Source organism: Dendronephthya gigantea, unplaced genomic scaffold, assembly GCF_004324835.1.
Source record: "Dendronephthya gigantea isolate DGI-Jeju-01 unplaced genomic scaffold, DenGig_1.0 000076F, whole genome shotgun sequence".
In the NCBI taxonomy this organism is placed as follows: Eukaryota; Metazoa; Cnidaria; class Anthozoa; order Malacalcyonacea; family Nephtheidae; genus Dendronephthya; species Dendronephthya gigantea.
Window position 1 is genome coordinate 1,073,883 of NW_021163086.1, and position 27,706 is coordinate 1,101,588.

The following is a 27,706-nucleotide window of genomic DNA, read 5'->3' on the forward strand; positions in this document are numbered from 1 at the left end:
ATGTTAAAATAACATAATATTTCGGTTCACTTAAGCCATGCTCATCATGAAAGTTTACTCGAATGAGCTCAAACAAATAAGTTAAACTTAATATGAGTAACATTAAGTTGGTTGTTATGATAACTACGGCATATTTTTATATAGTTTTTATTAGACTGGTAAGTCTTGGGAGAGATCGTATTTTGGTGTAGTCGATACACGAGATGCAATGAACATCTCTTATTGAATAGTTCTGCAACTTTAGGAGATTTTTATTCTCTCAAACATTGGATAGGAAAAAACCATCCTCTGAAAATTTAGTAAACTTCTGCAAAATATGTATATTATCACTTTGACTTTTAATTATAATTGAGAGAGAAAATTGAAAGCGTAACTGCATGTCACATGCCACGTTTTGAGGAGAAAGAGCCTCTATTCCTTTTATAACTGTCATTGTTATAAAATCGAAAGTTTAAACAAGGAAGTTCGACACTCAAACGGCGTCAATATTTCTGTCTTGATATCTCTAGATGCGATTCAAGTATGGGCGCAGATCCTAATGAGTGCCATTATTCAGGTCCGGGTAAGTGGCTTAAAATATTACTATCCGTGCTGTGTATGCGAATGGATATCCTTGGCAGGGTGTCCTGGCATGTATATTCAATATAGCCTACTTTTCCAGCAACTATATATACATATATAATAATGTTTTATCTCCTGTGCGTTTTATCGCTGTTCAAATGACAAAGAAAGAGATATAAACTCCGGTTTGTCAGAGGCAAATCACTTTCTCAGATCCGAAAGTCCAATTTTTTGTTCAAACGTCTTTAATCACTTGTGTCTCAGTTACATTATGCCAATCTATGACTTCGGTGTGCAAAAATCTTGTTTCTTTTCTTTTTTTTTTAAATATAAATTCTGGTCGAGAAAAAACCATGGTAACAGTAATATTTCCACAGCGATTTCTCGGCCAAATTGAAATATTTGATCCTGGAAACTAGATTGGCTGCCAACTTAGGCTACAACTCGAAATTCGCAACTTCCTTGAAACTTCCTTAAATGAATGCCCCATGTATGTATCCAAAATATCAGACATAACAACACGATAATAAAACAACTAAGCTGAAAACGTGGTTTCAATTGGCAGCCATTTGATGGGGATTTATTATTTACACAAAGGATTTTACCTTTCAATGATCACAGACAATGTGTCTTGCTTACGCAATATAGAAGCAAGGAACTAGGAAGTGACCAAAAAAGTGACATAGCATTTGTAATGACCGTTTATGCTTGCATATGTTTGTACAGAAAGAAGATGAGACCAATGTATCTCAAAATCCTGGAGGTGATATGTTTGAACCGGATAAGAAGGTAAAAGCGTGCAAAAGACACTGAAAATCCATACTATAGATATATATTTCTATTTATTTAGAATATATGCTATTTATATACACCATGTTGTTTCCATGCATGTAGCTACTATATCCATCCAAAGTAAAGAAATGGCGTTTAGTATGGATATCATAAATCCCCATACTATTTCCAAGTATCATCCATCCAATTTCCATAATATTGATTTTGAAAAAAATTCTAGGGAGTTATGCAGGGAAATACCGCAATTGAACTAGGTTTCGTTAATTTATTCAGGAAGCTCGCTTCGGAAAGGATAAAAAAGTCGCTACTGAGACGAGAATATTTTAAAAAATGTCGAATAAAATTTCTGACGAGGCGTCTTTATTGACACATGGCAAACTAGAAGATACGTGCATGCATGAAGTACCCTTCAACTCAGCATTGCTAAATTCAGGGCAACAAAATATTGTTCGGAAAAGAAATTAGACCGAAAGATTATTATAATGCATGCATAACAATGTTTTAAGTGCTTTTACTAGAACCGTTCTTTTTAATTATGCCGAACCCAATGTTTCGGTTCATTTGCATTCGATTCGGCACATGAAAAGTTCGACATCTGATACGGGCCTTATATACTGATATTATTAGTTTTCCGGCTTTAAATTTGGGTTTGGATGATTCTTTAAAAAAAATTGAAAGAAATTTTAAAAATGAGATCGCTATTCACGATTATATGTTCAAACTGTTTTAAAAGAACTCCAACTGGCATGCTTTCTCATTAAACTTGTATACCTCTTTTCGCATTGTGATTTGTGATACGTTACATAGTCAAGTAATTCCTATTGACTTCGCATGGTACATTATACGAACGTTTTGTACGATTTATCGAAAAACTGTGCTGGAACAAACCTGTACTCCTCTGCGATTCGTTAGCAATGCTTATATTTACCACTGAACTACGGTGGAAGCTACCTTTGAAAGAGGTAAAAGAATTAAAACGCAAATATTTCCGTCAATAGCGATGTTCAAGTTCGGCTTCCACCGCTACCCTTCGTTGATTGGTTTAGAGCGTAGACATCACGCATCTGATTGGTTAATATGTCCTTCAATGTAGCGGAATTGGAAATTAAGTTTCAAATTTGCAAATTATGTGATAGAGTTTTTGGTAGACGAAATGATAATTGAACTTAAAGGCCTCTCGCAGTATCATGCATGACTTGAAACATCGGCTTCCGTATAGTTGGTTAGTTCCTGCATGTGATATGTGCCACAGTAAAAAATAGCAACACCAGCCGTCAATTTTAATTGTCTAATCTAATAAAGGTGTTCAATGACATAATTCGTCGTAATTCGGTTTTTATATATATATATATGTCAGATTTCCGATAACAATTTGACGAATTATGAAGAATCCAGCCCTTAAACAGGACACGAATGAGTTTGTTAAAGTTACGGGTAGCACAGGATGACCATTTGTTAAATTTTAGGGTTTCTTAAAGAAACAAGGGAACAATGTTGTTGCTGACTGGAAAAAGAGGTTTCTATATTAAGACAACATATATTAGATCTAAATGCGTCTTAATTGGTATAATTATACGAAGAGATTGATATGGATGCATTATTTTTTAACTGCATGCATTTCAACTCGTTTTCGCACATTTGTCGCATAGATACGTCGCTGTGAAAGACGGAATGTTTGCGTATTACCACAACTACGAGGTTTGTAGTTACTGTTTACAAATTTTCATCCCGCATTCCGTTTCTAAACTCTTGCCAGCCGAATATTCAATGGTACACGACACCTTACAATGTGAAAAGGATAGAGAAGGGGGGGATATCCTTCGTGCTGTGGTGGTTGTCCAACAGCTATATATAGGTACTGTCAGCCATGACATGACCAATCTGACGACTTAATCCCGCCATGCAAATTTTATGTTATTGTCAGTTTCATTCGCAGTCAACGAACACTAATATATTAGCACAGCGGGACTTTATAAGATTGGCTACGCTACTGCTGATCTGTGTGCCGATATTTTTTTAATTCGTTTCCGCGTTCAAGTGTTTTTTTTACTTGGTATACAATTCCCTGTCACTTTAATGCTTTCGCTCTCCATTTTCTGGTTAGGATTTCATCGTGGCCAGCCCAATCAATACGATTAATATGAACCTTGCTTCCGTTAAAGTGGATCCTAAATCTCCTAATCGCTTGCAACTGGTCACACCTCACAGAACATATCTGTAAGTTTTACATTTTCGTTTGAAAGCAATGCAGCATGCCTTGAGCTTGTTTTTTTTTCATTTTCTCGGTGATCAATAGTACATTTGACTTTCACTACTTTGTACATTTCACTTTGTTCGTCGCTGTTTTTCTTTCAAGAAAAATTAGATGCCCTTTTCCATATGCGTTTAAACACCATTTCCCTTATAGTAGCAGTTCGTTTGATTGTCATGATTTTTCTTTCATTCAAATCTGACGACTATAGATATCCTCAATAATTTGCCATCTCAGGATGTGTTTGTCGTGAACATATCATTTTCATATGATGTAAAATATTGTGCAGATAATTATTTTCCTTTTTGCATCCGATAGAACAATTTCCCGATTTGCATGAGCGAAACCATCGCCGGGAAATGTAATCTATTGCTAGTTTGGTATATAGTTATTATTGCCAGAGAGTAAATTCTGATAGTGTGATTAGTGTCTGTAGCACATTTGGTCTGTCATGGTTGAACCACATGGTTAACCATATCGAGCACCTTCATCAATTGCAACCGAATGGTAATTTTGCTTTACGACATAGGTATACGTAGTTACACAGGTAGGTGAAATTGCCCCAAGCAAACAAGTCGATCTTAACTTATATTTTGTTCCCAAGCTTCCAGTGTGACGAGGAACAGGAATTAAAGTCGTGGGTTGCTGCTTTGGAGAAAGCGATACAGCTAGCACTCAGCGATAAAACGGTAAGAACGCCAAAACTTGCATTTCAGGCGAATTTGATAGAAAGAGAATTTATTGTAGTAAAATCACATAATTTCGGACGTAAATGTTGCAAAAAGAGCTTACACTCACTATTTTCTGCCTTTACGGCGAATATTTCGTAATCCGACTAGAATATGATTATGTGGAAAAAAATAAGATTTTGATTTAATAACTATTTAACTATTGATTTGATTGGTTGAAGGTCACGTGGGGAAGATAGCCTGCTACTTCCTATACGTGCCCAGGCGACATTCATTTAATTGGGGTTTAATGGTCGCCGAATAATATGCCATGAAGTTACAATTCGAAAAAATTAATATATAAAAACTATAATTAACCTTCTTAATTTGAAGGTCTTGGTATAAGACGAAGAGGATATTATAATATTTATTATTTCCTCTTTACAGTGTTTACCTAAATATTTAGGTAGTCTAGATAATTCACCATATGCATGAGTGAACACCGCAGAAATTGGAACACCGCGAAAATCTAATCACTGCATGGTTCACAATTATTTTGCATTTCTGTATCGCTATCAAAGAGAAAGCAGTTGAATAACTTTAAATAATTTCTTCTGAATACGTATTCTGCAATCGTTTGACAGCTCATCAGCACCGCTGTGTCGTATGAGTGTGCCTGAGGATAATCAAAATTGCAATGGCATTAGAAGACTACGTGCACACGACAACGTTTTCATGCCAAAACGGTTTCAAACACGTATAGTCGAAGGCGATTTAAATATTGGGCATATCTATCAACTAGACAAAAATGTTTTTAAAAACGTTTTTAAAACGACGCTCATGTGCACACAGCCTTATTAACTGAAAATTTACTATGTATTCGTCTTTTTAATATTCGATTTACTGATTGCTTGGTTGATAAAAAAAAGACAACATGCGTTCGTCGTTTCATTCTGAATATTCATTTATTTACTTTCATGTCAGGTAATCACCAAAGTCTGGAAAAACCCAAGCAACAGATGGTGCGCTGACTGTGGGGAAAGAGGTATGGCACATAACTTTACTTCTTATTAACCGAACTTTTTTGCCGAAAAATATCGGACCACGAGGTCAAATATTTATATGTGGTTTAATATATGGCATATGGCATTCATTACCACTTGAAACGAACAATAAAAGTTTATACATGAATTCACCTATATAGCTGGTGGACTTTTGGTAAACAACAAGATATTGCATCATATGTATACCTATAACTGCGTGTTATCGGTTATTTTTCGAAAAGATGAAATAAATTTCAATGTAAAATATATCTTTTCCATTATCTCGTCGATTGACTACCATGTGCCATTTGTGTTACGTCACACGCATATACCGTAGACGCAGCGGCGTTTATTGGAATAATTACAGTCTGAGCAAGCTTTAATAATTTTGCACCCGTTCGTGCCTCGTTTCTTTCTTTTTCTATTATTGCACCATAAATTGCACTAAATACAGCCCATGTGTAAAGGCATTAAATGATATAGTTCACTTTTATTCACTTTTGTTTATTCACTTTTTCACACCCAGATCCAGTGTGGGCGTCAATCAACCTGGTGGTATGCGTGTGTGCTCGTTGTATAGGCGTACACCGGAACTTGGGTGTTCACTCGTCGAAGCCAAGATCATTATTGATGGACGAAAAAATCTGGAGTCCTAATTTGATTAGAGTGAGCTTTTAAAAATTTACTGCCTTAATTGCAATATCAATAACATTTGCGGACCGGTCCGATTGTATTTCGGTACAGACAGATTACTGGTATTTTAGAGTGTTTCAAGAACTCTGCATTCAAGTATATCGTTATTTACATCTATCTAGCTCGCTATAATCTTACGAAATACTCTTATTTTAATTTAAAATATGACCGGTCTAACCATTTTGGCCGCTTAAAGGAAAGCGCCCATTGTTACCCCCTAACAACGAGCTCAAGCTAATCCTCAATTCTAATCTTTATACAGCTGATGGTAGAAGTTGGGAATGAGAAATCAAACAAGTTTTGGCAGTTCCGGATTCCTGACGATGATCGGATCACTCCTGAATCGTCCAGGTGTGTGCATATTCTGTATATTGAAACTCTACTTATGACCATCATATTGATTACATTGAAGTTTGCATGAGCCGTTACAGCCCGTCATTTATACAGCATTCTCAGTACTTTGTGTAATTAGCAAATAGATAACATTGAACCGTTGTTTAAAATTTATCATTCCAGTCGGATATTGTTTATGCTTCAACAGTGTTTGAACGAGACAATTCCTCTATTTCGAAGAAACTTTGATGTTATTAAATTAATCCCACCCCTATATAGCATAAACGTAGCAGTTAATATGGCTGAGAGATGAGACGAAGAAGCATTAATAAATGACAAAAAATTCTTCAAACTGTTAGCCATTTCAAACACAGGATTTTGCAACTTGCAATTATGAATATTTTGAAGTCATTTTCAAAATTGACATGAGAAGACATCATTTGTGATAAGATCATAAGAACAAAAAAGTGTCCACGAGCCGCTGGGACGAGTGTACCTATTACTGAACAGATAACGGTTAAATTGACTTGTTTTACATAATAATAAAATCGAAAATATCCCCAAATTATAAGGAGGCAAAGAGTTTTTGTTTTCCCCATTTTTGCCGGTAAACCATGGCTCTCAGCAATGAAATTGCTTGAATTCTTAACGTGATTTTATAAACGAATATATCTCTGCATGTATGCATAATAAGGTGAACTTTCCATTATGATCGTCTTCCAGGAGTCAGTTAGTGTATAGAATTTTGATCGACTAGCGAGATCCATGACTGCGAATTACTTTATTCCCATGCATATTCAGCCCCATTTTTTGCGGGTTTTATGATTTTCATGCATGACGCAGCGCCTTTAGTCTATGTTCCATGCAACATTTTATACTTTGGTAAAAATGCAACGTCGCTTAAATTCTCTTTCATTAGTGAGGAAAGGATGGAATTCATTCGTAGAAAATATGTACTTCGGATGTATCGTCATGTTTCAGCCAAGTATGGTGACGCCGTTCAACTTGGAGAGGTAAAACGATTATAATAACTGGCAATTGATTTGATTGACGCAACAAGATATTTGAGGACTCCGGTGTAAATACTTTTTGCCTAGCTGTCCCAGCGGTTGGCAAGGTGTCTATGACTCGAAATTTGCACGACCTCACACTTTCGTTAAGCTCCCTAAATTATTTAACAATTTTTTGTAGACATTTTTTATTATGCCCTATATACGTATACTGCGCATGTCTTACTAGGTTATATAATGTTTCACCAAAGAGCTGCACCCAAGTAATGTGTTTTCACAGAAAAAAATTATTTTTTTCGACATTTTGCAGGAGTTGAAGCGCTCCGTGCGAACGAACAATATTGAAAAGACAATGCAATTGGTGTTTTGTGGCGCCGATGTAAGTATATGCAGTTTGTTATAGTTTTCGCATAGATATATCCGTAAACTAACGAAAGCAAAGTTGAGGGGTCGGTACTTTCCTGTTTATGAACAAGCTTTGCTATTGGTTGATGATAACAATAAAACACAATGAACTATACAAATTTAGTTTGATATATTTGCGAAAAACAGAAACGTGATAACGGAAGTACAGTAAAAATTCTAAGTTCTATAGTTTCGCCATGCATAGGTGTATTCATGCAGGCATTGAAAATACAACAGAACAACAGAAACCGTTTAAAAAATTAATGAACAAGCTGAGAACAGCTTGTTACCTGGAAACCATTTGTTGAAACAGACTCTATGCATATATATATAGTCCTTTCAAACACAATGAGGAATTACAAGTACTATCGATATCTTGAATTTTAAACTTGCTTTATTCCTCGGGGTCTGCTTCTTTTTTTATAATTCTTGAAATTGCCAACTGCACGTGGTTTAGAATAGGTTTGCATACCGTTCATGCTACAAATTGTGTGTTGTTACGTGTGTGGGGGTATATATATATATGCTGTTTGCATATTGAATTCTGTTTCATTGTGGTCTGAATCGGTCATCGAAGATCAAAAATGCACATTAAATTGGTTAATAATCCTTAGTTTTCAGTAACAGGAAACCTTACAAAAGACTATTTCTTTATCATTGTAGGTCAAATACATATCAAGCGATGGTTCCGAGACTCGAACTCGTAAGTTATTTGGCTTATTCTAATTTCTGCCCAATGGACAATTTCCCTACTAAACCTAACTAAAGTACAAAAGATTTCATTAGTAAAAGTTGAAAGTTTTGTCGCGAAATACCGCAAAGTTTGAAAAAGATGGCCGTGCAAAGCCTTACCACTAATTTAATACTAATTTATACAAAATTTACTAGCTTCACGCTGCGATATTTTTCGTATAATATGCCTATTTCAACATATTTCAACCGAACTTTCCAATTTTACTAATTGGGGTTGATGCATGTACCAAAATGTCAAGCATAGCCATTCGGCCAATGTTTTCTAAATATTGCTAAAATGTTCACTTTTTTTAGCCTACGAATTAGCTGAGGATGCTAAACAAGAACTTCAAATGGTAATTGCAACAATAGGATTATTTCTATAGGGTCATTTTTTGGGGGACACCTTGTACACTGGCGGTCAAAAAGAACTGCTGAAAAAGTGAAAAAAATACTCTCAAATGAACGTAACTGCATGTCCCTCTAACAACATATACGAGTAAATATCGACTAGATTACATGCTAAGCTATATGAAATATTAATATTTTGTTGACCCTCCTTTGCGGCATGGCATACGTTCTGTTAAGGTGGTGATCTTAGTTAGAGGAACACATAAATCATGGACGCTTTGTGAATTAACTCATCTCTTGCACTATCCTTTTGATATTGTCCCACAGATTTTTAATAGGGTTAACGTATTTGACTGTGCAGACCAATCCATTTCTGTCACTCCCTCTTCCTGAAACCATTGTTTGACTATCTTGGAGGTGTGGCAGGTTGCATTACATTATTGAAATATTGCTTGGAATAAAAGAATTATTCAATATGTCTGTGAAGCCTTTATGAATTTGTGTCTAAGCAGTTCTTTTTGTCCGCTAGTGTATATTAAAACATTGATCGTCACGATTCCTATTACATACAGTAATAGGAACATTTTAGCAGTTCTTTTTGACTGCCAGCTAGTGTATATAAAACTAATAATGAAAATTAATCTCGTGCTTAATTACAATATTTCGTAGGAATTTCTGATGCAAAATGGAGCGGTAAATTCTGGTATGTAACTGCGTAGTTACTCGCTCGTATTGCAACGTGATTTTTCGTTTCTTTTAGGATGAGCATAGGAATCCCAATAAATATTTTTGATATATCTTATCCTTCGCGATCACTGACGTCACTGAACTCACAAATCAACTGGACTAACTTTTATTTTTTCAAAAATATTTATTGGGATGGTCTGAGCCCTACCGTTTCGTTTTAATTTTTCAGAACTGGAGCCTGTGCACACGCCTGAGCCATTAAACAATGATGATAACACTTACGAAACCGTATTTGAGGTTAGTCTTGATTTTTCTGGTGCTGTAGCAGCTAGTGTACACTGTAAAACAGTTTATTCATTTAGGATTGGTCACCTTAAAAGCTTAACTAAAAACTTGGTTAAAACAGCGAATTTTTTGGTTGTTTTAACGAAATAGAATTGATCAAGAGGGGGTAAATCTGAGACAACCGATTTCAAATTAGTTGCTTTTACAATTGTTTTTAACAGAATAGCTTTAGTGTATAATATTATTGGGTAGTGTTTTTAATGAGCAACCTAATGTACTGTTTCACGTGTTGGCACTACTTAAGATATATCGTCCTTCGACTTGTCGGCCCAAGTGGGAGTCGTATATATGACTGATTAAATTCAAATCACATATTCTCACTGCACTACTGGCTGCTGTTATTACTCACCGAAGAGCCGATATACAAAGTGAGTAGCTGAGCCAATCAGATTGCGTTATGGCTCATATAAAGTGAATAGCTATATATTATAATACACGTTCTTCGGAATTGTGAAAATGGAAAAACCATGTCAGATTGACAATTTGTATTGAAGGCCATTTTTTAACAATCAAAGAGATGCAAATTAATACTCAATAACAACCACATTAAGCACATGCTAATTTTAGTGAAATAGTTTTGTAAAGTTTTAGTAAAGTTTTGGGAATCTTAAATGCGGTGAATATGGCCTTGCATGCAAATCATGCACCCTTTTTCATCGCGTGCGGAAATTGCTATGCCATTTTCGATATGAGAGTTGTGGTAACAATTTCCGCTGGTGTTCTAGTATACAAAGTTCGCGAAAATTGCATAAAGCGACATGTTTCTGCGTACATTTGTAGACTATACAACATTAACAACTAAACTTTTCAATTTTAATATCTTTAGCGCGCTTTTTATTTTGACGATACTTTTTTAGCTATAAATTAGTGATTAGTCGATATACAATGCAAATTGCTATTAGTCTCAATTTATCTTGATGCATGCAAAACCACAGGAACAAAACTTTAATGTTGACCGGGCACTACAGTGAAAACTGAAAACGTCAACAATTTTATATTTTGAAATTTGCCCTTTTGACACTTTTTCTGTAACACGAGTTCGGCTTAGCGAAAAATTATGGTACGTGTTATATATAGACTTAAAACCAAAAGAAGATATTTTAAGTCAACATTTGGCAACATCACAGTTCACATGCATGCATGCATGTGCACCAGCTTGGCAGGGGGTGCGGTGTATACGTTTACTAATGCAAACAATCGCAAATGAAAGTCCTAAAGACTTCGGGAAATTATGAAATGACATAAGCCAAAAACCTTCTGTTCTGATGAAAAATACGCGATGAAAATGTCGTGGTACGACCTGAGGAGAGCGAAAAAGATGGAGATTGGAAAAAACATAGTCAAAATTGAAGGTCTCCTGTGGAATTAAGTGGTTACAAAGGTTGTTATGAATGGACTACATAGATATGACTCTGCGACGCTTCTTGTCTTTCGACGGAAATTTATCATCCCAATTTACCCAATTTCACGTAACCTGGCCTCGGATCAGGGTGGCCAGCGCGGACGATGTAAGTTGAACGAAAGAAATTACCCGTGCAAAACAAATTAAAGGCATTGCACCAAGGCATTGCTCGGAAAATAGTTAATTGTCATGCACAATATGTACATTTCTGGTTTCCCCATGCATACATATATAGTACGTGATTTTAACTTAGAAATGTCGCCTGACTGCATGCATGTAGAGCGCACTTTCTTGCACTTCTCGCAAGATAGTGATTATTTGCGAGAAACCGTGCTCCGAAATGCGGAACGGTTGAACCGAATTCTCAACCTTTTTGTTCATTAGACATTACGTATTGAAATGTGATACCGAAATTACAGTGAACCACGCTGGGTTTGTTTTACTTTGTCGAAAAAACGAAATACAATGTAGATAAACTCAGCGATTGAATCTCTGGTAGCTTAGCACAAAACGCTAGTGTACATTAGTCGTTTTCAACAATCTTAAGGTCTTGTGACACAAGGCGACGAATGCGCTAGAGTCTGCATGGTTACATGCGTGCACTGTGGAACATTTTGCATGAGACGACAACTAGTCTCTTAGACTCGTATGTGAATGGGCTCGTAGCGTGCAGCAGAATTTTTATCCAGCTAAAATCGGTGGCCAGACGACGAGGAAGAAAGATGTAGTTACAAGAATGCTTTTGATGCTCAGGAGAAACTTTCGACATGAAAATTGGGCTGCCAAATTCAACGAATTGTGGACTGTCCACATGCACTTTACAAAACTACTTACGTGTTTTACAAAAGATACAATCGAATTTTCACTTTTTCGGAATAAAATTGAAAACAAAAATTGCCATTTTGATCAAAAACATGATTTTGATGTTTGGCATAACCTTGCCACCTAGTGACATTCTTCCTTGAAATTTTTAATAGGATAATCGTGTTTTGCATTGTGTATAGTCTGAAAATAGCTATCTATCTATAATAACTATCGCCTGTTTCTAATAGATCGTTTAAAATTCAAGATTTAAGGCAAACCATTATAAATCAAACTTGTAAATAAATCTCATTGAAATTCACTCAAAATCAAACGGTATTTTCACCGTCAGGATCTCCCACTCGATGCCAATATTAGTTTGATTTTGAGTGAATTTCAATGAGAATACAAGCAGGTGTAAGTTATTTATTATATATTTTAAATTTTCAGCTGGTTTCAGTCAACAAGTATAAAGTCACACTGTTTAACGAATCATATGTCTTGTTCATTGTAGGTAAACACCACACATGAACCCGTGGTCGCTACTGTACCTATCGTCTATGAGAAGGAGGGCTTCCTGCACAAGAAAGCACCAACTGCTGCAGTAAGTTTTGATCAGATTGAATGCATGATGACAGATAAGGCAACCCCAGAGCTGGGTGGCGAAGACTGGGGAGGGGATGTGAATTACGTGTATTAGATCTGAAGGGCTATATACAGCTATAAGTGTGACAGAGGAAAGGAACAGGACTTGCGTCCCAATTGACACCTGACCCCAACATTATAACTGGACTTTACATTACACAAATAACACTTATTTGAGATTATAACTTATAATTCTAAGTAAAGCCAGGAGGGCTGTAAGAAGTTAACTTAGAAACATAATAATTACGAATGCTAACTCTGAAAGAGTTAAGCGAGCCACAGGTTTTTAGATCTGCTGGTAGACTGTTCACTATAGCTATATCAATACCTATTGATTTTAATGGTATATAAATACTCCTACAAACGCACTGGGATATGTTTTTGCTGCATGGCACCTTGCCGTTTTGAATTCTTTCTTTTTCCTGTTGCAGGTTTGGCGAAAGAGATATTTCATGTTAAAAGGGCGCGAATTGTGGTACGACAAAGGGGTAAGCCGGTAGTTTTGCTTTAAATTTATAAGGGTTGCACAAATCCCCAAGTAATCTCTGCAATTTTCAACAGTGCTTTCACATTTTTATCAACCAGGTACCAAATTATGTTCATATGATATGCATGCATGCAGCTATACGCAGCTTTGATGATTTCTGTACTGTTCGGAGAAGAATTTCTATTGTTTGCCCATGCCCTCCTAAATAATTTCTACACTATTACAAATGAGAAGAAGTGTTTGTTATGAAATAGATGCATGCACATTCATATATGGGAAATTCCCTTAGTGCTTCTGAATTTGATAATTTAATCCTTTATGTATAGTATTAAAGAGCACTTATAGTTAGCTTTCGAGTGATGCCTCTCAAGAAAGGACCTAATTAAATTTAGTGATCATGAATTTGCCCAATTGAATGAAAAACAAAGTGAATTGAAATTCATGCGCCGATGAGAAAGTCCATCTAATTACCAGGATGTGGTTTTCGACCAGAAATATTTCGTCCGTCACTGGATCGATGCTAACGATCCTTGTGTTGAAAATATTTATGTTGTTCATTTTCCTTATCCAACTTTCATTTCCTCATTTTTGTTTTACCTCACCTCTCACTTTGTTCCACTCCACCCCATATATCCATTTTTTAGTAATCGCAATTTCAAATTTTCTGGGTCTTATTTAAACAACTGTTTCGCCTTTTGCATCTTAGGATAAAGATGGCCATAGCTTAATCAAACTGAAGGACGTTGAAGAATATACATACAACGATTCATATTTATTAGACATTGTTACTGCAGAGAGGTAAGAGAAATGTTGGCTGTATATATATTACTTTTAAACTTTTTTGTTTTCCCCACTCACCTGCACGACCAAGCCAATTTGAGGTTTGCGGATCACTGCTTTCCAAAGAGTTAATGTAATTAATAGAATACACATGGTTTGGAGACCACATAAAACTACAATACAACTCATTAACTATATTGAGGTACATTTAGGCAAAAAATTGTCCCTTTCTCATCACATGTCTGTTGTGTTTTGCACAGATAAAGCAATAACAATCTTATAATTACATATTTTTCAAGTCAAGGTTGAGGAGCTTAGCAAAATGAATGCCATTGGTAAATTTGGTTAAAATACATAGACACGTGACGAGAAAGGAACCATTTTTTGGATCCAAAACCATTTGTTATCTATTAACTGTGATATAATGTTGGCACAGAGCTAATAGGGAACCGGACGTGATGGTTATAAGAATAGCTTCGATTTCTGGCATCTTTTGCTTACCCTCACCGAACATATCGAACTACTGAGAAGATGACCTTTTATACGTGTTTTAGTTTACTGGTTCCCATGTGAAACGTTCGGTATCGATTTTTGTGAGATCGAAGCTTGTCTTTACTTTTATTTATGTATTTCTGTGGTAAAACAGTCGCGTACGTTATCGATTCACTCAAGCTTACTCAAAAAAAAAGTTTGACATACTTCAGCGGAGAAAACGAGCTACGACTTTTGCACTTCAACCGATTACATGAATTAAGCCTAATACGACTTTGAGGCATTAAAATAAGTAAATTTACTAACATCCAGTCCATCCTATGAATAGCAGCATGTGCTGTTCTGTTTCACAAGGACTAGCTGTTGTTGCTTCAAAATCATTACATGCGTTCAATTTCGTTAACCGGGATCATGTTAACAACCTTTTAGGCGGGCAATTAGTGGAATACATGAAACGCATACACCACATTGAATGTAATATTAAACGATTTTTTGCAGGACGTACAATTTAAGAGCAGATACGAAGGCAGACGCATTTGGTTGGTACACAGCCCTCCGAAACAAACAGGTTTGGCCATGCATGCTTACAGCTAGTTATCAACAATTTTATTACCAAGAGATGATAGAAGTTTTTGGTGGTGGGTTTCTGGCTAGCGCTGCATGGATACGGGCCTATCTTCATATTTATATAACGAAGATTTTAGACTGCTATAGTTGGTTCTTACTTAGATGGTTCTCTCGTAATTATCCAGGTATTTAGTGTTCCTCTCGAATGCCAAGAACTTGGTTCCGACGGCATACCGCACTTGGTCGCAAAGACACTTCAATTTGTGGAAACGCACGGTAAATTTTCTCTCTTCTTCCCACAGACTCTTGTGTCCCGATCAACATTTCATAAATTCAGCTAACAAAGTGCGTTTGTTGAATACTGGAAGAGGGTGGGGGCTATGACTTGCTCAAATGCCACAACATAAAAAATAACAATTTTGGTTCTCTTGCCCAATATAACTTACGTGACATGTAAGACCACTAAGCCACTGCGATTTATTTTCTTTGTTGTTTTTCAGGTCTCGATGCAGAAGGAATTTACCGCAAAAACGGAAACAAGGCAAAAATTAAAATTTTAAAGAAACTGTTCAACCAAGGTAATTAAGTTTATGATTTTGCATTTGACTCGCTCCGATTATTTATGCCAGGACTGGTTGACTAGCTGACAATATTCCAATCAGTTTCAGTCGGATTGAGCATTGTTACATTACTGTGAATCATTTGATGTTTTGACATGAATTTTTGCAATTTTGTAATGAACATTCCGAAGTGGCAATGAAATACGTAGTAGAATTCTTCAAGACTAAGAAATTGCATTGAGTTCTCACTGCATGATGCGAACCTTCAACGAGACTCGACTTTAATTTTCTTAGACGCCGAATCAGTGATGATTTCTCGTGAAGAGTACGAGGCTCACGATGTCGCTGGACTTCTGAAGGAATATTTTCGTGAACTACCAGATCCGTTAATGACGGAAGACGCCTACGCACACTTTATCACTGCAAGTATGTTGCTTGTCTTTTTCCACAGACTACATTTCAGCTCAGAGCATGGTAGCACTGACCATGGGAGATCGTTAAGTGGCTGTTGGAGCAATTATTTATTTATTTGTGTAAATTATACTTATACTAAGATGATATTTTAGCCTGTTGGTACCACGCTTTATTGGCGCACCACAGCTAAATTTGGTACCTATACCCAAGATTGCCCATGCCCAGGCTACCAATACAAAACCAACTATGCCACACCAATAAATTGAGTAGTGTAAATAGAGCTTTTGTTTTGGTTGCTCACTACAGGGTATATGCTTTTCCCGCCCTCTAACTATACTAAGCAAATTAAGTAATTCAATGACCACTTTGCAAATAGAATTTTCTAATATATTTCATCAAATTAAATTCCGATTGTTGTACAGCATGGCTAGGAGTGTCATTTAGTCTCCACGTCTCGAAAGAAAATAAATGATGCGCAGTTACATGTACGCTATGCAAACCTATTTTTTCGTTTCATGTATAGGTTTATCGCCAGATCATAACGAGAAGTTGCATATGTACAAAGATAGTCTTGCTCGGTTAGCTGAGGTGAACCGAACCACCTTGAAGGCTGTGATTAATCACTTAATGAGGTATTGTGCTTGATCTTTTTTTTCTCAACCGCGATATCTTGTAAAACAAAATACTACTTCTCTACAGGTTAGCACGATTCAGTTTTTTCCGATCGATTTCATTTCTGACTTACGGAATGTAGTCTGTTATTGGTAAAGCAATATTGCAATGGCTTTAGTTGATTTGCAGCCCATATATGTACACTACAATTAAGTCAACAAGCAGACTATAAAACGTATATAACAGGAGCTAACTGGCAAACTGGATCCGACAAAATTGGATCGTGTGAACAGACCCAGCTAGGCACTTACTGTGAAGACGGAGATACTACTATTTAAGATCGCTGCGATTCAGTTAGATATATGTTATATAAAAACCGTCATTTTCTTGTGTTTTTTATCTTTTCAGAGTGTCCTCGCACTCGCAACAAAACAAAATGAAGCTGGAAAATATTTCCCTCATATTTGGGCCAACGCTCATGTCAAACGCAGAGGTGCGTATTCTTTTACCATACATCTCAGTAATATCCTTTATATATTCTATCGATTTATTTTTACAGTTTTCCTTGATAAATAATTCCTCTTTGCAGTATCGATACTTCATGAAGTTACCGTAAATTTTACATTGAGAATAAGTTTAACATTTTGAAATGCGATTTAAATGCTTCACATTTTTGAAAATTAACTGGCTGTAGGAAAACAGGGCTGCTGGATTTTCATTTTTAGCTCACTCTAAAATTGTAGCTTTAGCATTATTTACGTGCATGCATTCTCCCTTGACCAATTGTTTGGTAAATAGCTATAGTTTTATTGCTTTCGAGCATTTTTACTACGCTGGAATGAAATGACTATCCGATGAATAGCGTTGTTCAGGCTTCGTACAACCGGTTGGTGCTAAGAGAGTTGATATATGACAATTATAGTATCATGTTATATGTCTTGGTTCGAAACTGATTTTTAAGCCAAATACGACTTTGAGGCATTAAAATAGGTAAATTCACTAAAATCCAGTCTACGAAACCGATGCTAAATGAATTTTTGTGTTTTATCTGTTTCTCGCGATTTGCCAAGCTCTTAACGAGTATTGCAATACTACGATTTTTATTTTCACCTTACAAAGATGGGAGCCATGGATACCAGCACGATCAATCAGGAATTTACCGTAATCGGTGATTTTATCACGTACTACAAATGGTTGTTTGATGTAAGTATAAGCGTTTTTGTTTGCTCTTTCTATGAATCTATGAACATTGTTCAATAATATTTCGTTCGATTTTTACCCCAGGTTGGTGACGATGAGATGTTGAAAGATCAGGTATGCTTAATTAAATTAACAACTGCTTGAAGAATTTCTCCGCTGTTTTTAGTGCAAAGTTTCAAAGAAACTTTGCAGTATTGTGATGAGTAGGGAAATTCACATCAGTCATTCATACAGTCATAGTGTAAACTTTCCGGGGGGTAGGTTGATTTATGCCTTTAGTAACTTTTTGTACATGATCTGTAATTTAAAGTTTTTAAATCAGTTTAACTTGCTTTATTTATTAATGCACTATCACTTTAATTTGCTAAGTTCACCAAAAATTGATGAATTTTGACCGTCACTGTAAATTTTGAAGCATTGCTTTTCCGTGGTTTGAATTTTGTTTTAAACAGATTTGCCCCCGGAACGCCCGATTTTTTCTTATACGTCGCAACTGCGCATGCGCCGTCGAGCCTTGAATATTATTCGCAATTCGCAAATCAAAATGTAAAGAAGCCAGGAGCGACGAGCATTGCTTCAAAACATTCGGGCGTAAAAATCGAGCAATTCTTTGAGAATCTACGCAATTTATCGACATATGTTATGAATTACGAGCATTCAATTCAACACAAGTATAATTTGGAAGGTTTATTCCATAAATAGAGCTAAGAGGTAGGAAGAAATGACGCTGTGTTGTTTATGTATTGATAATTTGATTGATCTCTTACACGAATATATATTATGTCAATAGCAAGTCGGTCCTGATATTCTGCATACAGTACATAAAATGATACAATACAAAACCGAGATTTTGTGCAGTAATTAAATCATTTTGGCGGTTTACAGTATTGATTATAAGTATATTGTTTTATATCAATTTACGCGTCGACGTTCCACATCATAGATATAATATGCAATGCGGTTTATTTATATTATTTACAACGCAACTATTTTGGCTGTTCTTATGAAATGACGGATAAATTGTTGCCATCATATAAATGTAGTGAATGTAGTCACAGTTGTTTGACGAAGAAAAGAGACTAAACTGAGAAAAATCGTGCCCGGTTTACATGAGCAACTAAAATATATCCTAAGATAGGCAACTTCAATCACAATATTGAATATTGAATACTCATCCCTAAAACTCAGCTAAAATAACAAGAGAAATGAAATCTACGATAATTTTACTATACACTGACTATATTGAATGGGCCGATGCTGGACCCGCGCTGTTGACTTTTGAGAACGTTTGAAAATGACGAATTTGTTATCTAATTGGCTGTCACAACAGCGAGAACAAAAACAGGCCTGTTGTAAGTAACAAAAGTATATTAGCATGTAAATAAATGACATATGTGTGAATTTCATGAAAGTGTACATTTTTAAATCAAATAAAACCATTCGCTATAGGGCTGCCTATGCTGCGACTAACGTGACTTCACTAACTTCAGTACTTTGAGTAATTTCCTTTTGATTTAAAATGTTTAATCTCGTTCATTATATCTTACTGGCATATGTCAAAATGTTTCTGTTGGGACAAACGTGTGGTTGCTTACAGGGCATGGAAACTTTGCACTATCCTTGGATCCCTAGTTAAAATTGTGGCCAATTACTTATGCCTGTATAGAAGAAATCTCACTCACAATCTCTCATTGAGTGTGACATAGAAATTGTTTTATCACTGATCAATCAGATAGTCTTCCTTAATAACGGAAAAATTCAAGGTAAAACATTGAAAATCAAGCTTTTATTTAAGTGAAAGTACCGCAATATAAACAAACGGACATGATTTGTTAGTGCCTTCTTCTCATATAATTCAAACAACTAAAGCAGGTACTTTTACTAGGACTTTTACTGAACGGAGGCTACTTTTTTTACCACCTCTTGTACTAGTCAAGATTTTCAAGTTATCAGAATGTGTTAGAACCATAATTGTAATTGTACTTGTAGTTATTGCTGTGACACTTTTTCTTTTTTTCATTTAGAAAATCGCGGAGGCTATGAGCAAGTTGTCTCAACTATCTTCAATAACTTCAAAAGTATGTCTGCTATTACAGGACATAATTATAGTATTGTGAAATAGTAGACACTTGAATCGCTGGATTGTTTATTTAATTGTATCCCAATAACCAGTTAGTATTTGTCGGTATAGTACAAATGGTGAGCTCTAAAAAAACTGGAGCGATAACTGATGGTTATTAGTACCATGAAGTCCCTTTCTATTGTTTTTGCCGGTGCGATCGTTGACCGTAAAGACAAACACATTAGACAAAAAGCCATGAATTTGCAGTTATCCAACAAAGATGGCGAACTACATGCAAAAATATCTAAATATATTGTCTTTCAAATACAAGTTAGACTTCTATGTATAATAAAGGAACTACAAGTGTACGCAATAATATTCTGACTAATATCTCATAACTACAAGTTAACCATGATAAGGATCACTCTTACAAACAAGTAGTTCGTAGTATCGTCGTATCTGATCAACTTTCTGTTATTTTTACTTTTTAGAGCAATTTATGCGAGTTCAATTCATTAACGTTGGATATATACACCCCCATTGCTGATAGTGACAGCTGCCGAATTACGGTAAGGCCTGCATTGTGATTTCAGGATTTGCACGAGAGGCCAGTATGCACAATCACACTTTCTCTCTCCCCGAAGACAAAAAATGTTTTGCAAAATTTGCATGTTATGCAAGGCTATATTTTCTGCGTCTCACAGCCGAAAAGAAAACCCTTTTTCCAGCTAATATCTTTTCAACAAATACAGGGTGTATAAAAGAAGACATTTCAAAATCCGTATATTGGTGAATTTTTTAATGCCTTTAAATGCACATTTGCTGAACCTTATAAACCTTTCACAAACTTTGAAACCCTGTAAAGCAATGAATGTTCGAGGAGCTATCCGTAATGAACGTCTTTCGCCAATTTCATCTAATTTCATTTAATCTGCAGGCGGAACAAGTCGACTCAGTCGTTAGTTAACGTGCGTGTGAGAGTGAGCTTTCTGAATGCAAGTGCACGTAAGGATTTCTAATACGATATGTTTTTCTTCAGGTGTATTCAGACACAACTGCCAGTAAAATTTGTCAAGAATTGACATCGAAAAAAGCTATGCCACCAGATTTGAACTGGGTGTTGTTTCAAACCGTGAATGAAGAAATAGGTATGAACTTATGTCAGGAAAGAAGAGAATTTATACGACTGCCATTCCGTTTCCTGTAAAGATACAAAGATCACAAAATCAATAATGATATCAATTACAAAAAAGACTCGCAGCATTTCAAGCATGTGACCTAATGACGTAAAATATCCAGTCAACAATTCGCTTTTTTTAAATACCATTCGACCGCTGTACATTTTCCTGAAAGTACATTCGTTTTTTGTGATCGTGGACAGGGCCAAAATAAGATGCGAAACTAGATAATAATTTGGGTTGGTGGGTTCATATTCATGTATTCTTTCTGCCCGACGAGTTTCCTTCGTTCGTATACGCCTTTTTAAAAGAAATCCGACGGGTGGAACAGGATATATGAATATGAAAATCCCCCCTCCCAATTTTCGATTTTCGATTCGTCAAAATGAAGCCAACCAAAAAAATTGTTATTTTTAGAACGACCATTTCCCGCTTTGGAGAAAGTACTGGACACGGTCATAGAGACTGGAAAATACACGCAACTTAGCAAGGGTAGCCGTTTGGTCGTAAAGGAAAACTATCTTGAAGACAAATTTAAAGCACACGTAAGTATAGAAAACACTTTTCTTCAACCATGCCGCACGAATTCACAGGTGATCGGAATTACGAATGCTCTGATATGCATATCGTATCGCATATGCACTCGTTCATATCTTTCAAAAGGAGAAAATCGCAGCAAAAATTGCACACGTGTAAACGGGCCTTGTGTTTCTGAGTGCAGCAAATCGCTTTGATGTAGTATATATACAAATACCATCCGATCGTACTATAGTGGAACAGAAACTGCGTGACCGAGTTCCGATCTTGTGCAAATTTTTAAACGCTCAAGAGCTTCAAGATTATGACTTGATAAACAAAATATTAGTCGTCCACATTCTTGAGAAACTTTACATTAAATGTGATAACACAATAGACTATTCAATGACTTTCTGATCGTTTGCGTTTACTGCTATATTTGCTGAATGCCAATGATTATACATATTACTTGCTACAAACTTGCTACAAATGCTACAGTTTTGACTGAACTTGTTTGCAACTTAATTGCTTCCAAAGTTAAAACTATAAAATCGAAAATCGTCAACCGATGTAGAATATTGCTTAGAATTACAGGGTGTGTAAAAAACTGCAACTCTTAAAATATTCATATAAGTTCGCTTCTATTCAATAACAAAAGATCGTAGGCCCCTGGGAATGATTAAATGTTGCAGTTCTTTTACACACCCTGTATTGTGCCAAATTTTATTCCGATCGGATAATCATGAATGCCAGTGCCTTAAACAGCCCGCCGCACACGAGAGCTATTACCTGAGCTAAAAACCTCGCGAGGCTGTTAGCCCAGCAAGTTTCTCTCGTGTTCGGATAGTTTTCGGGCTTGGAAGAGCGTCCCCCCCCTAACATAATAACGACAACAACAACAGCAACAAGATTGGCAGCGATTAGGGACCAGTTCCTGGTCCAATATTTTACATGTACGGATCGACAAAGTTCGTAAATAAATAAATAAATGTATTTTCTATAAAACCAGGGACTCCAAAATGATACGTCTCCTAGCATCGGGATTTACTGTCAAACAATGAAAGAGGGGAAAAAAAAGGAGAAATGGAAAAGATATTTTATGAAGCTCGAAAAAGGAATTCTGACAGTGCATAAGAGTGCTGAGGTAGATTTGTTTGAAAAACCATTTCTGCATACCATTGTAAACCATTTACATTATGGAGCTAGGGGAAGGGCGGCGGGTTGGTAATATGTATCGCAATTTGCCAATCGTTATGGTAATTTCAGAACTATTACCTTGTATAATCTTCTAAAAATCTTTGTCTGATTCTCACAATATATTGTGACACAGTTTTATTTCATGCAACTGAAGTCTATTGCTATATTATGATGTTGTGTTGAATGCCTTGGTTTACAGAGCAAAGATGAGCAAGACAGCTGGCCCTTATCGGAAACAACACTATATATTGGTGTGGAGAAGGATAAGAAACCATATACTGGGTAGGTGTTTTCTACGAATACTTAAGTTGGTGCTTTCTACGAATACGCTGGTAAATAAAAAAGGAAGGAACTTTATTAATTTCAAGACGTTTGTAGAACAAAATATGTAGATTTATAAAACGAGACTTCAGATCTTAATACTTTCTACTTACAAAACATTACTTTTTGGCCAATACTCTAGTTGTTCTTCTCGTTCGCATACTAAGTTATTTTTTCACGCAGATATGGTTTTACAATCGTCCGAATAGCAAAAGATGGACAGTGTCTTTACAGGTAGATAACATAAGTGTGTTCGAAGGCGGTGATGGTAAAATTTTGAACTGTGCTGAGTTATATACTTTACATATTTTAGATATGTGTGCTTTGACGACGAAAGGGAGCTGTATAGATGGATACACATGTTTTTAAAGTTAAAGGTGAGATCGCTGAAGTCCCAATTGTAATAGATTGCATGCCGATCGATGTCCACGTCGAGGCATGCAAACGCAAAAGAAAACATTGCAGCCTTCAAACCATATAGTAACATAGAGACAACATGGAAGTGAAAGAGAAATCAATGATCGCACGTGTGCTGGTGTGTGCAATACTCTGGAAAGAATTTAAAGTCCGTGTTATGGTTGTTTCCATATAGTAATATAATAAGGAGTCTGTGTAGATTCTCTCATTCACACAGAGTGAAAGCCTGCAATCGTTGGTAAACACACAATCTCCACACTAGATTTACATCTAATTTCCCCAGTGATTAACTATAATTGCTAAACAAGGTCCGTACCTTGTTACGTATTTCTTTTATTTTTTACTTAAAATTGTTTTAAATTATTAGCCACACACCGCTTTGGCCTAGAAATATTTTGATAATTTTTTAGAATATTTTCATTTCCCATGCAATACACACTCTATATTTTATATATTAATAGAAAAAGAAAACCGCGTTGTTAGATCTGGTTCTTAAAATTGACAAGTATATTTCTTAAGTTGGTTCTTTTTCTTATATACAGCTATATTTTTATATTTTAGTATCCACAAATAACGGATTTGTGGACAGATCCTACCCTAGAACCAATTGGATATTACGCGGAGGCTTTGGTAAGGATTGCATGATATATCCTTAACTTTAAATCGAAATTCCAATTTATATATGAGATTCCGAATACTTATCTTCTGAAAAATTTATCTGCAGCTCATTTAAGGCCTGTCTACATGGAGCGAGTTATTCCGGCTCTTTCATTATATGCAGTTGTCACCTCGCCTAGCCGTGATAACTCGCTCCATGTAAACAAGCTCTTAAGCTGCTGTAATTCATGTTCCGCCTATGTCGGTTTCCTGGGGGGGGGGGACAAGTATTTATATATTCCTTTCAACAGACCATAAAAGTCTTTCCTCTTTGAGTTTGCCCTATCTACTATAATATAGCACGCGTTCCCTTTCCTCGCCAGGCCTTGGTGGACCAAAGATCGATTTTTTAAAAACGTCATCTTACTCCAAATGATTATTTTGGCATTTTACGGGCCGTTTACACTTGCAATATTTGCTGTGATTTTCGTCTTTTGATACATGTGGACGAGTGATTTAGTTACTTTTATCGCTCCCTTTCTACCCTCACTTACTCGGAATAATGTTGCCGATTTCTTGTCATGAGGAGCTCTGTTTTATGTTTCAATACGCAATAAACTAGTCACACATTGGCTGGCTTTTATACATCTAAGCATTCGTGACTGATTACTCGTTCCCATCTATCAAAAGAAGAAAATCGCACATAAAATTGCAGCAAAAACGAGCCTTTAGGCATCAGATAGTACAGTCTTAACGAAATAATATTCTATTCACAGGCTGTCAAGCCTCCACTTCCTCGTCAGGTAGGTCATACCTTTCTGCTACTTACTGGGCAGTCGGAGTCATGGATGTAGACTGTATATAAGAATAAACATACTCCGAAGAACCACATGTTGTAAACTCAAGACAAGTATTTTACGGTGATATTTCGACTTTCAAAGTCGTTGCCAAACCAGAGTGATTCTAAAACATTCTTCTTCGGAGTATGTTTTTCTTTGTGTTTTATAAAATTGTCTGCTGGTAATGTTCTTTTTACACATTTGTAACTTTGTATAATGCATGGTGACAAGACAGTGAGCCGCAAAAAAGACGTGGTCTATCTCATAATTAGTCGTCTCTGAAATAGTATATATCTTATATAACCAGTTTTTAGGTCTTATGTAGAAGCCTATATTCCCCATTTTTAAAAGAAAGACCTCGTTAGTTTCCTTTTTGGATTGAGCATTGAAAATGGAAACATGCACAAAAGGATAATTTTAGTATAATACATTAATTTAAGGTAAATCAGTAAAAGGTTTGGTTTAAATTGCAGAAGTTCACTGCTCAATCAGCAATTTTCGAACTAAAATCGATATAAATCAATTGTGATTTTTGGCACTTCACTCGATTCACGCACGTAAATTCTAGGGTTTAAAAGGTCTTAAGTTCGAGTGGAATTATACACGCTTCAAATTCAAGCCAGGAAAAGCAAGAGCAAGAGCATTGCACCGGCATAGCAAAAGCGTAGCTTCGATTCCTGCCGGCGGATCTATATATATATAGTCGACCCTTTTTTTCTTCAACTGTTCTTGGCTTGAATTTGAAGTAAGTATAATTCCACTCGAACTTAAGACCCTTTAAACCCTAGAATCGGTATAAGTTCATATTTTATTCGTCAATTTTGAATTTTATATTTTTGCAGAGGGCACCGAGCAACAGGGTAGGTGGTGTGAGCGTGATGTTAAATGAACTTAAAGAGAGACAGTTAAGAAATTCAGTCAGAAGATAGAATACGTATACGAATCGTGGCCTACAAAGCCAGTAACTGTTTTAAATATGGATGAATTCGTTTCTTATAAACTTCTTAAAATAATAGTATACGACAATAAGTTTCGACATGGTCGATTTGTTGACTTTTAGCCAGCGTTCTAACCTGGTGCCTGAGACCGTTCTTGAGAAACCCGAGGATGTAGTACCATTCTTCAAGCACCAACGTAAAATCATCCGGGCACCGGTGCATGGTACCTTTGATGAATGCTTGCTTTTAGTCGGTTGAATCTGTGTGCCGGTTTACTTTTGTGAACAAGTATTCTTCGTCGTCGTTTCAAATATAATGCAGGTTCAGTTTGGACTACCACTTTCACTACCTCTCGTGGGTGATTGGTTAACCTGATATACTGTAACTACTTAACCTGTAGCTACTTCCCGCATTTGATTGGTTCATGTCTTCACGATGGTAGTGGTTGTGGAAGTGACCGAAAGTCAAACATGAACCTTGCTATTATATACAATTTAGTATGTTGTCAACGGGTGTCTTATGTAGTATTAAGTTCAATAGGAAAAATTCTTTGATTCTATGTCTGAATGGGAAGAAAATTGGTCAGCTCTGACCATCGTGTTAGGGTGATTAAAAGCGTGCAATGTTAACCCCAATGAAAAGTATATATAATAATTAATTTGAGGTCTTCTCAAAAGACCTCTTGTGAGCCACCTCAAAACTTTTTTGCGTTCAAAAATCGTAAAGTTTGTAACCGTAGATAAAATTACCAGTGCCATGTAGAAAAAATCGTTTTTCAGGGAAAATTCAAAACTATATTTTTTTATACGCCCATGGTAAAGCAAATGCAAATAATGTTAACTTGTAACTAGTGTGTTTCAAAACTTGTTTGCGTTGAAAATCGTACAGTTTGTAACCGTAGATAAAATTACCAGTGTCATGTAGAAAAAATAGTTTTTCAGGGAAAATTAGAAACCATATTTTTTTATACGCCCAGTAAAGCAATATGCAAATAATGTCAACTTGTAACTAGTGTGTTTCAATTATACAGCTATTTTATGCAGATGAGACTTCTATTGATCCTTAAAATATTCATTGGAAAACATATTCATAGATTAGGTCTAACTGAGGGTTAGGATATTACACATCGATTATAATTATGCATGAAATCAAAAACTGTATACATATAAGTATAATAAAACATGGTCGGTTAGACTTTAAATTATATATTATAAACACTTCAAAGTAGTGCTACACTGGCGGTCAAAAAGAACTGCTCAAATGTGGCTATTATCGTATATAACAGAAATCGTAACAATCTATATTTTATTGTACACTAGCGGTCAAAAAGAACTGTTCAGATACAAATTCATAAAAAAGAAGCGAATATAGGAGAGAGCTTCATAGGTATTTTGGATAATTCTCTTATTCCAAGCAATATTTCAATAATGTAATGCAACCTGCCACACTTCCAAGATATAGTCAAACAATGGTTTCAGGAAGAGGAAGTGACAGAAATGGATTGGCATGCACAGTCAAAAGGCCTTAACCCTATTGAACATCTGTGGGACAATGTGAAAGGGATAGTGCAAGAAAGGAATGAATTCGTTAAGCGTCCATGATTTATGCGTTGCTTTAAAGACTGTCCATAGGATGAATTTCTTTTGACCATTAAGATTACCACCTTAACAGAAAGTATGCCACGCCGGTGTAAGGCCGTCATCAATTATAAGGCCAAAGGAGGGTCAACAAAATATTAATATTTCATATAGTTTAGCATGTAACCTAGTCTATATTTACTCGTATATATTGTTAGAGGGTCAGTTACGCT

The 27,706-nt window shown here is 36.0% G+C and overlaps 1 protein-coding gene across 1 annotated transcript in view; it reads left to right on the forward strand.

Annotated features, from left to right (window-relative positions):
- The window catches only part of LOC114531890 (arf-GAP with Rho-GAP domain, ANK repeat and PH domain-containing protein 1-like), a 33,964-nt gene extending 6,909 nt beyond the window's left edge, over positions 1 to 27,055 (forward strand). Inside the window, exons 8-44 of the mRNA XM_028553488.1 lie at positions 510 to 562; positions 1,288 to 1,350; positions 2,820 to 2,869; positions 3,003 to 3,051; positions 3,458 to 3,570; positions 4,209 to 4,293; positions 5,257 to 5,317; positions 5,842 to 5,981; positions 6,271 to 6,359; positions 7,261 to 7,354; positions 7,662 to 7,730; positions 8,420 to 8,459; positions 8,804 to 8,844; positions 9,509 to 9,542; positions 9,756 to 9,823; positions 12,589 to 12,678; positions 13,151 to 13,207; positions 13,913 to 14,004; positions 14,977 to 15,046; positions 15,231 to 15,321; positions 15,546 to 15,623; positions 15,900 to 16,031; positions 16,543 to 16,651; positions 17,040 to 17,124; positions 17,751 to 17,834; positions 17,916 to 17,945; positions 19,856 to 19,909; positions 20,385 to 20,462; positions 20,933 to 21,041; positions 21,489 to 21,616; positions 22,597 to 22,731; positions 22,984 to 23,066; positions 23,289 to 23,339; positions 23,419 to 23,482; positions 24,084 to 24,152; positions 24,896 to 24,922; positions 25,801 to 27,055. Of these exons, the coding sequence (XP_028409289.1) occupies positions 510 to 562; positions 1,288 to 1,350; positions 2,820 to 2,869; positions 3,003 to 3,051; positions 3,458 to 3,570; positions 4,209 to 4,293; positions 5,257 to 5,317; positions 5,842 to 5,981; positions 6,271 to 6,359; positions 7,261 to 7,354; positions 7,662 to 7,730; positions 8,420 to 8,459; positions 8,804 to 8,844; positions 9,509 to 9,542; positions 9,756 to 9,823; positions 12,589 to 12,678; positions 13,151 to 13,207; positions 13,913 to 14,004; positions 14,977 to 15,046; positions 15,231 to 15,321; positions 15,546 to 15,623; positions 15,900 to 16,031; positions 16,543 to 16,651; positions 17,040 to 17,124; positions 17,751 to 17,834; positions 17,916 to 17,945; positions 19,856 to 19,909; positions 20,385 to 20,462; positions 20,933 to 21,041; positions 21,489 to 21,616; positions 22,597 to 22,731; positions 22,984 to 23,066; positions 23,289 to 23,339; positions 23,419 to 23,482; positions 24,084 to 24,152; positions 24,896 to 24,922; positions 25,801 to 25,887 (2,852 nt within the window). The 3' untranslated portion in view covers positions 25,888 to 27,055. The remainder of the gene's footprint in view (positions 1 to 509; positions 563 to 1,287; positions 1,351 to 2,819; positions 2,870 to 3,002; positions 3,052 to 3,457; positions 3,571 to 4,208; positions 4,294 to 5,256; positions 5,318 to 5,841; positions 5,982 to 6,270; positions 6,360 to 7,260; positions 7,355 to 7,661; positions 7,731 to 8,419; positions 8,460 to 8,803; positions 8,845 to 9,508; positions 9,543 to 9,755; positions 9,824 to 12,588; positions 12,679 to 13,150; positions 13,208 to 13,912; positions 14,005 to 14,976; positions 15,047 to 15,230; positions 15,322 to 15,545; positions 15,624 to 15,899; positions 16,032 to 16,542; positions 16,652 to 17,039; positions 17,125 to 17,750; positions 17,835 to 17,915; positions 17,946 to 19,855; positions 19,910 to 20,384; positions 20,463 to 20,932; positions 21,042 to 21,488; positions 21,617 to 22,596; positions 22,732 to 22,983; positions 23,067 to 23,288; positions 23,340 to 23,418; positions 23,483 to 24,083; positions 24,153 to 24,895; positions 24,923 to 25,800) is intronic.
- The last annotated feature ends 651 nt before the right edge of the window (positions 27,056 to 27,706 follow it).